Here is a 12,946-nt window from a genome sequence, read left to right on the forward strand (position 1 = left end):
GAGTTCAAGACCAGCCTGGTCTACAGAGCTAGTCTAGGACAGGCTCCAAAGCTACACAGAGAAACCCTGTCTCAAAAAAAAAAAGCATTCCATTTAACAATTCAATGGATAAATTAAAAATGAGCAAAGAATAAATTTCATACTAAATCTAGGTTCTCAGGGTTCATATTAACCACTGAGAACATGTAGCTAGGCCAGCAGTGGTGGCTGTTGCCTGTAATCCCAGCACCTGGGGGGCAGAGACAGGAGGACTGTGCTGAGTTCCAGGCCAGCCAGGACTACATAGCAAGACCCTGTCTCAAAACAAACAAACCAACAACACAAAATGCCTAGCTAATATACATCATGGCCATAACTCAATGCTAAACAGTAGCAGATACAATTACTTCTGGAAGACCAAACACAAACATGCTAAAAGCAATTCTCTTCTCTAGAGCAGGATTTTAGGTGGCTTTCATTTCCACATTACACTTTTCTCTACCGTTTGGAGTCTGGAGAGTAAAATGTTAAAAAGAAATAGGAAAAAAATCATAAAGATCAACTAATAAGAGCAAATATGTAGTTAAACCACTTCAAGTTAGGTGACTCCATTTTTTTTTCTCCTCTATTCAGGCAATGTTTGTTTCTGTTGTTTTTTTACAGGCAAAGAAGGAAGAATGTTCAGTTTATTTGCCTTTCAGTCCCTACCACTGTTTTCTCCAGAGTCCAGGAAATGCTCACATCTCAGACATTGTTTCTTTGCTCTTGCTGAGCCAGAGACTGACTGAAGGTAAAGGATGTATTGTGCTAACTTCAGCTTGACGCTAACAATATAACATATTCCTTCCCTAGAAGATGCATGGAGACAAAACTCCTCCCTGTATGCTAGAACAAGAAGCAAAACACTTATTTATTGAATTTATATCCAACTGAATTTTAGAGAACATTCCAGAACTATAAAGCCACTAGTCCACCAACCTAGCTCCAGTACTCATCTGACACAAAAGAAGCCTCTAAACACTGGAATTTTGCTGTTCCTCCTAAAAGGAGGCTGGCTCCACACAGAGCCATCAACTTACTGGGTCCCTGCTGTCACCTTTCCAAGGACAAGGACACCACAGATACTAAGGTTAGTGACATTGGACAGTAAACATCATCACACACACACACACACACACACACACACACACACACACCAGCGGTGAGGGATAGTAAATCATTCCAGAAACTCCAGATTCTGGAAAATCAGCAACAAGAAGAAATATATATATAATCTTATTTATTTATTTTGGTTTTTCGAGACAGGGTTTCTCTGTGTAGCTTTGGAGCCTGTCCTGGACTAGCTCTGTAGACCAGGCTGGCCTCAAACTCACAGAGAGCCACCTGCCTCTGCCTCCCAAGTACTGGGATTACAGGCGTGCACCACGACCGCCCAGCCTACATATTTTTTAAAGCTAGCAACATTGATAAGACTTTTTAAAAATTAAAACAAAATACCTACCCAAAAGTTAAAATTCCTGTTATCTGGTAAGGACACAAAAATCATAGAACAATATAAAACCCATAAAACCCATTTGGAAAAATCACGTTTAGGGTGTGTCTGTGGCCAGGGCCCTATGCCAGGCTAATGTTTCAGCCTCACACACCTCTACAGAACACTTGCAAGGGCTGGGTTGTGTGAGGCCAGTAGCCAATCTTCATATCCAAGCAAAGTGGCCTAACTATCCCCAGGGCACAAGGGAAGCAGGGTCAAGGGCATTGCCACAAAGGCAATGGTAGCTCACACACTTCAAGGCCTGAGGCTAACTTAAGAGAACACTCTGCCCCACCAAGACCAACCAAGTGGGCACAGCGGAATGTCCAGCAGAAGCCACTTTGCTAGGCCAAGGCACACTGATCTGATGTTCATTACTGTGTAGTCAGTACAGAAAGATTCTTCACAATTACGTAACTAAAACTAAAATATTATATACTAAGCATTTTCTTCCACCAGAAGGTTACAGTGAGGATTGCTCTGTACTTAAAAATAGGGTATTCCCCAAGTATATCCAGCCACTCCAGGTAAATGGCATACTCTCCTTTTACAGCCAATGAACTCACATACAGCCTCAGGTTTGGGAGTCTGACCAACAACCCTCAAGTCACCTACCCTGCCACAGGTTACTTTCTTTCTGCCATTATCAGGGTCCCCATTAACAGGGCCAGCCCAACCACTGGGCCTCCAAGACTGAAGCAAAGGACCTCAAAGCCGAGATCCTACTGTATATGACTTGAAAAGCCACTGAGAAAGTGCATAACCCAGCAACTGGGAGGCAGAGGCAGGTCTGGATATTTTTAAGTTCAAGGCCATCCCAGTCTAAATAGCAAATTCCAGATCAGCCATGGTTACATGGTGAGACCATCTCAAAAAAAAGGAAAAGAAGAGAAGAGAAGAGAAGAGAAGAGAAGAGAAGAAAAGAGAAGGAAGGAAGATTGACTAAAAAGCTCTGAGTGCTGGGTGATGACTGTGTCCGGCACAGCCTTCAGTCTAGTTATGAACACAAGGCACTGACTGACAGGGCAGCACAATCTTCCCACCTAGCTGTCCTCTTTGCAGGTATTCATGAGTCCTAGTCAAGAGCAGCTGGGCCACCGAACACTTGAACAAGGAACGTGAAAGAGGAGAGAAAAGGGAAGGCAGAGTCCTAGTGTTGAGAGCGTACTGGGGACTTCGAGCCACATAAACTGTGGACTGCTAGCTTCTTATCCATGACATTTGTGATTTTATTAGGTATTTAAAAAATGAAGCTTTGAGTTTTCTTTTTAGCATACTGTGTTGGATTCTTTTAAAGATTTCCAGTTTGTATGCTCAAGTGTGAGTCTTCACCTATTTCAATCTTTTATCACACCCCATTTGGCACATTTTACCAGAATGAAATTTATTACATTGCTGTTCACATGAATTCACTGTCTAACAACTCAAAGCAACTCAAGGCACAGAAACATGGGAATAAGATGAAAAAGAAAGGGGGTTTCAAGGAGCAAAGAGCAAGCTGAAACAAGTAACAAAAGAATTCTACTTGAGCCCTGGGGAGACAGCAAGGTTAAGTGCAGATAAAATATAGGGAGGAAGACTTGAATTTGAAACTAAGTATCAATTTTTAAAACCAATTAAAATTCTAGGACTCAAAAAAAAAAAAAAAAAAACCAAAAAACAAAAAACAAAAAAGAAATGAGTGTATGTCCATGATGCCAGGTGGTGGTGGCACACACCTGTAATCCCAGCACTCGGGAGGCAGAGGCAGGTGGATCTTTGTGAGTTCGAGAGCAGCCTGGTCTATGGAGCAAGATCCAGGACAGGCACAAAGCTACATAGAGAAACCCTGTCTCAAAAACCAAAAAAAATTCTAGGAGTATTATGGAGATAAGCAACAAGAATTCAAATTTTCAAAAGATAAGAATTAATTTTATAACTGAAAAATGAGAAAGATTAAAATATAAAATAGCAGCTGGGATGCATATAACGTTCCAAGAGAAAAATCATCCCATTCAGCTCCCAACCATGTTAGGATGATTAAGGCAGTGCCACACACAGAAAATGCCTACAAAGAAATCTAAACATAAAAAGTGGCCAACAGGTAGAGAGATGGTTCAAATGGTTAAGAGCACTGGCTGGATGGTTAGAAAACTTGAATGTGGGGTCAGCAGCATCGCTCAGCACAGGTAACATGCTGGCCATCAAGCCTGACAACCTAAATCCAATCTCCAGATTCCTACATGATGGAAAGAAAGCAATTCCTGCAAGTTGTCCTTTGACCTCTCCAAGAGATATATGTGTGTAGGTATGAGCACACACACACATAAAATAATAGTAACTGTAAAAGTTGTATTAAATATTTTATTTAATATTCATACATTTATAATGTATTTGGATCCAACCCATTTCTCATTCCTTCCCCTCAAATTCTTCCCCTAACCTCCCTCACTTTTTTCTCCCAACTTCATAAAAAAAAAAAAAAAATTAAAGGAAAAATGGAACACAGACCTAATACTCAAATTTCTATTTGTGAATTGCTAGGAGTTTTGTTACTGGTAACATTAATACAGAGAAGACGCCCTCAGTGGTAGGTGCAGTGCCACAAGATGGAGTACAAACAGATAGAGTGCCGTGACAACTGCATCTTATTTCCAAACAGTCTAAGTTAAAACAAGACACAGACATGTCTATATAATTTATGGGGAAATGTCAGCAAGTACTGAACCAAGATGGTGGCTACCTGGACAAATATTTTCTATCCTTTCAACATTACATATACTTACTGAGCTGGCTTCCCAACAGTCCTACAAATTACTCTTCACATCTAGGCTTATGGAGTGCGAAGCAAAGGTGGCCCAGCTGAACATGTGATAATACACGCAGAGAGCGGAGGCTTCAGGAGTCCCACTCAAATCCCTTACAGCAAGTGTCCACCAAGTCCCCACTGAGAAGGACCCAGTGCTTAACAGGCCACATGTGCACAGGGCAGCAGCTGGAGGCCAGCTGTCAGAGGCCACGCACCCCAGTCTCTACTTCACTCGCCACCATCAAGACAGCAGGTCCTGTCACTTCATTCCTAAGAACACACAGGAGGAGACACTCCATTACCAACAGCAAAAGCAAAGCTTTGCAAAAAGGAAAAGAGAGACAAGGGATTTCTAAAAGGAAGGGGAAATTAACCTCAAGAGAAGTTGAAGGTTACTTAACCAAGAAATATTACAGTGAAAAGAAAATATTTCAAAGACACAGATGAGAGAGGAAAAGCGGTTCTGAGCAGCAAGGACTAAAAAAAGGAATCCTACTTGAGAGATTTCCCTTCAGAAAATCAATAATAATGCAAAGAAAGAAAAACTCACATTTGAAACTGAACATCAATTACAACCGTTTATGGCAGGAGGGTCACTGTGACAGAACACAGATTTTGTGGCATGCCTCTGGAGACTACCCACTCTACCCTTTCCCTTGACTCTAAAGAGGCTGGTCCCAGAGCTGGAAGTGACAGTGTCCAAGTCCCCACCTTTGCATTTCCTAAGCCACCTAACAAATGATAATGCCAGTCACAGTGTCACTGACAGGTACCAGATAATGTCCTCACGGTCCATACCAATCTCACTCCTTTCTTTTAGGCTTACATAGAATAGACAACCTCCTCACTTCAGAACACCCTGGTAAAATGTCTCTTCTAATGTTCACTGCTATCACAAACGGAGAAAACCAAAAGGGAAATGAGAAAGAAAATATTGTGTTAATAAAGCAGTGCAAATGAACCATTCTTTCATTATTCAAGAAGCATTAAAATACACTATTTTATAAATGTAGAAAAGTAAAAAGTTATGACTGCTAAAAATTCTCAGACTATGCTAAAAGATGTTGATCTAAGTGACAGATGACATTACCTATTGAAGAAAAATTAGTATTTTAAGTAAAAATGTTAATCTATAAAAACTGCAGCTCAAACATTTCTTCTTGTCTAGCTAGGCACAGGACATTCTTTGAAGGGGATTTTGAAGGAATGTGTAAATCTGCCTACCACACAGGTGTTGAGAACAAGGAAGGAAGCAGGTTACTTATGAAGACAGAACAGATCCCAAGGTGAGTCACAAACAAGACACTCTACCCACACAGAATGTCCCTTCTTCAGGAAAGTCATTAACGCACTGTTAAAGCAGGAGAAGAGTCACAGCGGTGAGCCAAATGCTGGAAAACCAAGCAACAACATTTGTACCTTCAGTGAGGCGAGTGGATGTTCTGGACCAAGTAAACTCCAGTGAAAGGAAGCCAGATCCTCATCAGGTAGTATGTGATTTCCTAGAATATAAATGTGGATAATGTAAAAGCCATCATTATCAGTGACACAGGGAAATGTCTCCACCACTGTATGCTAGCTAACTCGCATTCAGCTTTCAAGCAGACAAACATTTCTTCACACTGTTCTATGAAGCAACACACAGCAGGCAGTCCTTACAGCTGACTCAAGCACCAAGTGAATGTTCAGTATAGTCTGGACATCATTCACACAAAGGACTTCCCAGCACTATGCAAAAAGTCAGTCTAAGGGTTCCAGGAAGTCACAGAGAGACCAGACCTAAGTTTTCATGTGCTCCTGAAACACCTGTGGTTGGAAATGATTTGACAATTACATAGCCAGATGTGGAGTCTGTGGTTATAAAATCTTCCCTAGGAAGATTAAGTGACGACAACTGTGCTACAGTACGAATCACCATCACAAGTGTCTGTGACAAAGCACAGACTACAATATCTGAGCGGTCTGTCCCACCTCTAGGGCTAGGCTAGTCTACAAGTAAGAACTACATTCCTGAAGGGTATTCTACTTTCACAGCAGGACATGAGTGCCTGAAACACTAACTTCTACAAGGTGCTGGTACTCTCACTGCAATTTAAAAGTAGTCATTTCCTACGTAACTCTGTGATGTTTTTACCATGGTTTGATCACTTCCACATTAAAACATCAGATTCATTAACCACCTGCTAACAAGCAGTACTACAAAGTGCAATCCTTTGCAGCATTGCTACAGCAGAGTACCCCAACATGCAGTTCGAACCAGGGTTTCAGACCAACAGATAAGCCCCCGCTGTGCACACAACTGGGCTCTGTGCTGCTTCTTGCTGTTAGTGAACTGCACAGAATCTTGTTGTGAAATACAAAGTCTCAGAGTTATTTTAAAGATTCAACTTAAGAAAATATGAAGGTAATTCCAGTATCAGTAATGGTCTTTGTAAAAACTCAAACATTTAAATGAGTATTCCACTCAACTTTCCTAAAATAAAACTTTAAATAGCTGCACTTTCTATGACAGAAAAGGAAAATAGCTTTATTTAAAGATAATGAAATTTTTACAAAATCTAAAATAAACAAACTTATTCATAATTTATCTATAATTTGCCTAAACTTCTTAAATAGACTAGACTCTTATACCTCAAATTAACTGGATGACTTTATTATTTTTTTTTTAACTATTGGGAACTGAACAAGGGCTGTTATCATTCAACCACTGAGTTACACTCCAGCCCCCTTTTCACTTTTTTGTATTTTGACAGGGTCTTGCTAAGTTGCCCAACAGGACTTAAATTATCTAGAAAAGTATAAGTTGATATTACCTCAAAGAAATATATTCAGTATTTCTTAAACAGAAATCAAATATTATCCATATTTCAAATTCTAGGCAAAAGACATTCTGCTTAGCACTTAAGTAAACATCGAATCATCTATATAACATGCCATCTACCTACCAATATATATGTAATATATCAGGGATTTTTTTTTGGGGGGGGGGACGGTTTCAAGACAGGGTTTCTTTGTATAATAGTCCTGGCTGTCCTAGAACTAGCTCAGTAGACCAGGTTGGCCTTGAACTCACAGAGATCTGCCTGTCTCTGCCTCTCTCCCAAGTGCTGGGATTAAAGGTGTGTGCCACCACCACCTGGCTATAAAATAGGTTGATACAACTCTGCCGACCTGGAACTAATATGTCAAGGTCACCCAGGCTGGCCTCAAATTCCCAATCTTTCTGTATCAGCCTTCTAAATGCTAAGTGTGTATTCCCAGCTCAACACATACTTTTAATATGTGCTAAGTTGTGTATGCCCAGATACCAATTAAAAAACCCTGTCTCAAAATAAAAGAAATCAACAACAAAAGTGGACAGTTGTCCAGAGGAATGTCATTGGAGACTGACCTTTGAGTTGCATACACCTACCTTTCTGGTAACTAGAAATTTGTAAAAATAACCCACAATCTAATCAATTTCTCAGGGTGGGCTAACTCCATAGAAAGCATAGTAACTTCACTAGAGACCATGAAGCTCCTCTAAAGGCCTTGAATATCTAAAGTAGAAAGCCAAGAAGTTAAGTCTCAGGAAAACCTCACTCCAAAAAAACATGCATTTCTACTTGGACACAATTATGCAAAAAAAGTTAAAGAGTTGAATTTTAAAGTAGCTTGACACATACACAAAGACATAGGAAGGGGAGGCTAACAGGAAAGGAACTGCATGCACAAGGCAGGTACAAAGTAAAAGGTGTATACGTGCAGCTTTAATCCCAGCACTAGGGAGGCAGAGGCAGGCAGATATCTGTGAGTTCAAGGCCAGCCTGGTCTACAAAGCAAGTTCTTGGACTGCCAGGGCTATACAGAGAGACCCCATCTCAAAAAATGAAAACAAAAAAGCAAACAAACAAAAGAAAAATGTGTATATGTACATGTTACTGCTTGAAATGTATTTAAGTAATATAAATTAATACATAAAGTATATCCTTTCTGGAAATACAGCAAAATAATTCTTTCATGGGATGTTTTTAATCTACTTACAATAGTTTGTTTTTATTTTAAAGTAGTTGTTTTTCTGCTAGGTGTGGTGTCATGCACCTATAATCCCAGAGGAGAGAGGAAGATCTAAAGTCCAAGTTCATCCTCTGCTACAAGGTCACTGGAAGCCAACCTGAGCTATATAAGACTCTAGTTCAAATCAAAATACAACAAAAAGGTAATTGTTTTCTTTTATCATAGTGGCTACCAGGCAAAGGAAAAGAAATCATAGCAATGCTTTAGCCCTGTGGCATATTTTCTTTGTGTTTAAGATTTTGTGTGTGTGTGATTTTCTTTTCCCTTTAGTTTTTTGAGATACGGCTTCTCTGTTTAGTCTTGGCTGTCGTGGAACTCACTATGTAGAACAGGCTGGCCTTGAATTCAGAGATCCCCTGCCTCTGCCTCCTCAAGTGCTGGGATTGAAGGTGTGTGCCACCACTGCTCAACAAGGTTTTCTTTTCTAATTTTAAACTTATTTGTTTTATTGTATGTGTCCAAGTGTTTTGCCTACATGTATGTATATAGGTATGTATGTGTGCCATACATGTGTGCCTGGCGCCCACAGGTCAGAAGAGGGCAGTGGATCCCTTAGAACTAGAGTTATGGATGGTTGTGAGCTACCATGTGAGTGCTAGGAACCAACTAGGGGTGGGGGTGGGGTCCAGTGCAAGAATAGTAAGTGCTCTTCACCTCTGAACTATCTCTCTAATCAAAGATTTATTTTGAATTGTGTGTGTGTGTGTGTGTGTCTGTCTGCCTGTCTTTCTGTACACTATGAGTATGCTCTAACTGGTTGATAAATAAAGCTGCATTGGCCCATGACAGGGCAGGATAAGGAACAAACTAAAGACAAGACGAAGAAGGTTGAGTCGGGGGAGACACCAGCCCTCATGCCCAAGGAGCAACAAGATGTCCACAGACCAGTAACACCATGGCCACGTGGCAATATATAGATTAATAGAAATGGGTTGAGTTAAGTTGTAAGAGCTGGCTAGCAAGAAGCCTGACCTATAGGCCATACAGTTTATAAATAATATAAGCCTCTGTATGTTTACTTGGGACCAAGCAGCTGCAGGAAGCAGGTGGCAGAAAGCAGTTAGGAGAAATTCATCCCGTCCACGGGGCTAGCTACGACCAGAGAAATTTCCTACATATTTTCCTAGAAATTTTGCCTACATATATGCCTGTGTCAGAGTGTCAGATTCCCTGGAACAGACAGTTGTGTGCTGTCATGTGGGTGCCAGGAACTAAAACCAGGTCTTCAGAAAGAGCAGCAAGTGCTTTTAACCACTGAACCATATCTCCATCCCATGTGTGTTTCTATGTGGAAATATGCACATATGTCTGCAGGTACTTACAGAGGCAAGCCACCCAACATGGGTGCTGGGAACTGAACTCAGGTCCTCTACAAGAGCAGTGTACTCTTTTTTTTTAACTAACAATTTTTTTTAATTCATTTTACACACCAATCAAAGCTCCCCCTCTTCCCTCCCCCAGCCCACTCCCTACTCCCCCCACATAAGAAGGCAAAGCCTCCCACTGGGAGGCACATCCAGTAGAGGCAAGTCCAAGCCTTTCCCCCTGCCGCAAGGTTGCATGAGGTGCCCCATCATAGGTAGTGGGCTCCAAAAAGTCCAAGAGCAGTAAACTCTTAACTGCTGAGTCATCTCTTAAGCCCATTTGTTTTTTGATAGAGTCTCACTGGGTAGCTCAACTCAGTGATTCTCCTGCCTCAGCTTCCTGAATGCTGGGATTACAGGCTTGTGCCACAATGCCAGGCACATATTTTCTTCTTTTATAAACACAATTACGATACCAGTTTGATGATCACTAACACTGTCACAGTGGGCATGTGTTCAGAAAACATAGTGGGCATATATAATTCAGAAATGTTATTGATCTAAAATTTGGAGTTTATCACAAAGTAAGTTTTTCAGCCTGGATAGAACAACATATAAACAAAAGCTTAAAAACAAGAATAATACGTTATTAGCAAATAAAGAAAAAGTATCCAAAAGAATGCAATTGAAGAGCCCATTCTTTCATTCTTAAATGTAAATATCAGATATAAAACCAAAGCACTCAGGCAGAAAATCTTCAAAAGATACATCAGTATGCTTACTGTACCACTCCCTTAGAAAATAGTTTTCACACTACTCCACCTACCTAACAGAGCAGCAAAAATAGGAAAACGATTTGGGTTCAGGTCCAGTTGCTTGGCAACTTCGTGCATCAGATATTGGCTTGTGGTGAGACTCTTCCCATTGCGGCTCAGTTTCAGGGCATGGGCACTGAAGTAGTAGGGGATGTTGCACAGTGCATAATCAGAGTCATACGCCACCAAGCCATGGAAACCGTTCTCTCTGCAGAAGCCAATCACTTCTTGATGGTGATCCTCAATGCTCTGTGCAACCTACACACAAAAAAAGGAGATGCCATCAGATGCAGGCTCTAACTGAAGCAGCAGGATCAACAGGCAGACTGACATAAACATTACCCAAATGATCAGAAAGTGCCAGGACCAAGTGTGTAGCACAGTGCTCCCAACAGGAATCTCGTAGGAAAACTGAACTCAAATCACCTCTCAATAACCTACCATCCCTGCAAATTAATTCCCACTCATGACAATCCAAACTCATTCTACTTAAAAACAGGCAAATCTGACTGACCCCTCTGACAGTATTTAAGAGAAAGGACAATGGAAGGGGTAGGGAGATGAAGAAGAAAATAAAGCAGAAAGAGTAAGGCAAAGAAGGCACCCACATTTGCATAACCAACACAATCTCTTCAAAGTACATCAAAAGGGTTGGAAAGCAACACCATACTCTCTCCCTTAAATAAAGGCCTGAATTACCTGTCTCTAGTCTGCTCCGGAGGTATTCATTACAGAGTAGCCTCGGGGTACACATGAACACCCTAAATAACTGTCCCTGTTCAAGCCCCATCAGGACTACCACTTAGCTAACTGCCGTGTTTGTGAAGAGAAGAAGCCCAAGCACTTACTCTGCATCCCCACTGTGAACTACACACACAGCAACCTAGACTAGAGGCTCACTGAGGAGCAGGAAGACACCTAACAAGTCCTCTGGAGTCCTAGACACAAACCCACAGCACTGAAAACTGCTCTGAAATGTTAAAAAACCCAAGTCAAAATAATTTTTAAAATTTTAAACATGGTATAATACTTCAAATCCCAAACTACTGATTTCCCTCTCATTAATTCTCAAACTCTGTCGAACTAAAATTCTAGAAAGCTATTTGTTTCTGCAATGAATAAAGATTTGTTTTGTTTTTCCTAGACAGGCTTTCTCTGTGTAGTTTTGGTGCCTATCCTGGATCCACCTGGCTCCTTCCAGAGTGCTGGGATTAAAGGCATGCACCACTGCCGCCCAGCAAATGAAGGTATTTTAGAGACTAGAATTTACATTGAAGCAGGGGACTCAGTTCAATCTCCACAGAGACTTAGGAGAAACACATGCCTCTTTAACCTGAAATTTCTAGAACTACGATCTAATGTATGGATGTAATGAGTGAAATTTTAAGTTCCAGCAGCCAAGGGTCAAGTGACCAGCAGCCATCCTGGTCATAAGTGACACAGAACATCTATGTCTCCTCAGTGGTGGCCATCATTAAGCTAATCTCCTTGCTAGCTTTCACAATGGAAGTGGTTTCCAGGCCTTGCTGAAATTAGTTGTAATGAAATCTCATCAAGAGGCAAAGCAAACTGTTGAGGATAACAGTTAAAGGAAAAATAACCTTTTGAATTCTCTTGGGGAGAAAATTTAATAAAACATTGTATGTTGTAAGAAAAAACAAAACTACAATTAGGTAATGCTCTCCCTAGAATAAAAGAAATTTACTTCATCCTTAATCTAGAAACATACCAGCTAAAATAGAAAAGTAGCTGAAAAAAATGTCTAAAATTCATCCCATCTAGAAATGTTAATCTTAGTCTAGTCCAAATTCTTTATCAAATATTCTTCCAGCCATTCCCTAAAAGATTCCTAGGACAGACAGGTGACTACTTGTTCCAGAGGATTTATGAGCTTGTAAGAGATGGTGCAGGTGCAGTGAGTCTACACAGTCCACGCTTCTCTCTGTGGGAGCACCTTGCTCCAGAAAACTGAGAGCAGATCCACCTCCAAGACCAGAAGGACTAGGCTCAACTCCTGAGTACATCACTCTCTGAGCTCCTAGACTATCGGCTTCACAGGGCAGGGAAGTGGCTACATCCCAAAGCAGGAGAGGCTTCTCCTAAGGAAAAGTTTTTCAACCAAAAGCTGAAAGAAGAGGCAGTTCCAGGTGGGTTTCCACGGCCATGCCCATTCAGATCTGAGGTAAAAATCAAAGACCGGGAAGTAGAACTCCACCTGGGATGAGTGAGCAGGGGTCAGGTCTAACTTGTCAGCTTTCAAACAATGCTGGGCGTGGTGTAAAACAGCAGGTAGACCTTATGCTTTTATGCTGTAGAACCTTCATGCTCTTTGACCAGGAGATAGACTACAAATTAATCTACCAAATAAAAATCATTAGAGCCATCCAAAGAATCATAGTAACTCCTACAGGAAAAAACCAAGCTTAGCCAGGCAGTGGTGGTGCACGCCTTTAATCCCAGCACTCGGGAG

The 12,946-nt window shown here is 41.0% G+C and overlaps 1 protein-coding gene across 1 annotated transcript in view; it reads right to left on the reverse strand.

Annotated features, from left to right (window-relative positions):
• Fam120a (family with sequence similarity 120A) overlaps nucleotides 1–12,946 on the reverse strand; it is a 97,918-nt gene that overhangs the window by 67,085 nt on the left and 17,887 nt on the right. Inside the window, exons 2-3 of the mRNA XM_036189005.1 lie at nucleotides 10,488–10,734; nucleotides 5,721–5,803 (exon numbers count right to left, since the gene is read on the reverse strand). Coding sequence (XP_036044898.1) covers nucleotides 5,721–5,803; nucleotides 10,488–10,734 — 330 coding nt within the window. The remainder of the gene's footprint in view (nucleotides 1–5,720; nucleotides 5,804–10,487; nucleotides 10,735–12,946) is intronic.

This window comes from Onychomys torridus, chromosome 5, assembly GCF_903995425.1.
Source record: "Onychomys torridus chromosome 5, mOncTor1.1, whole genome shotgun sequence".
In the NCBI taxonomy this organism is placed as follows: domain Eukaryota; kingdom Metazoa; phylum Chordata; class Mammalia; order Rodentia; family Cricetidae; genus Onychomys; species Onychomys torridus.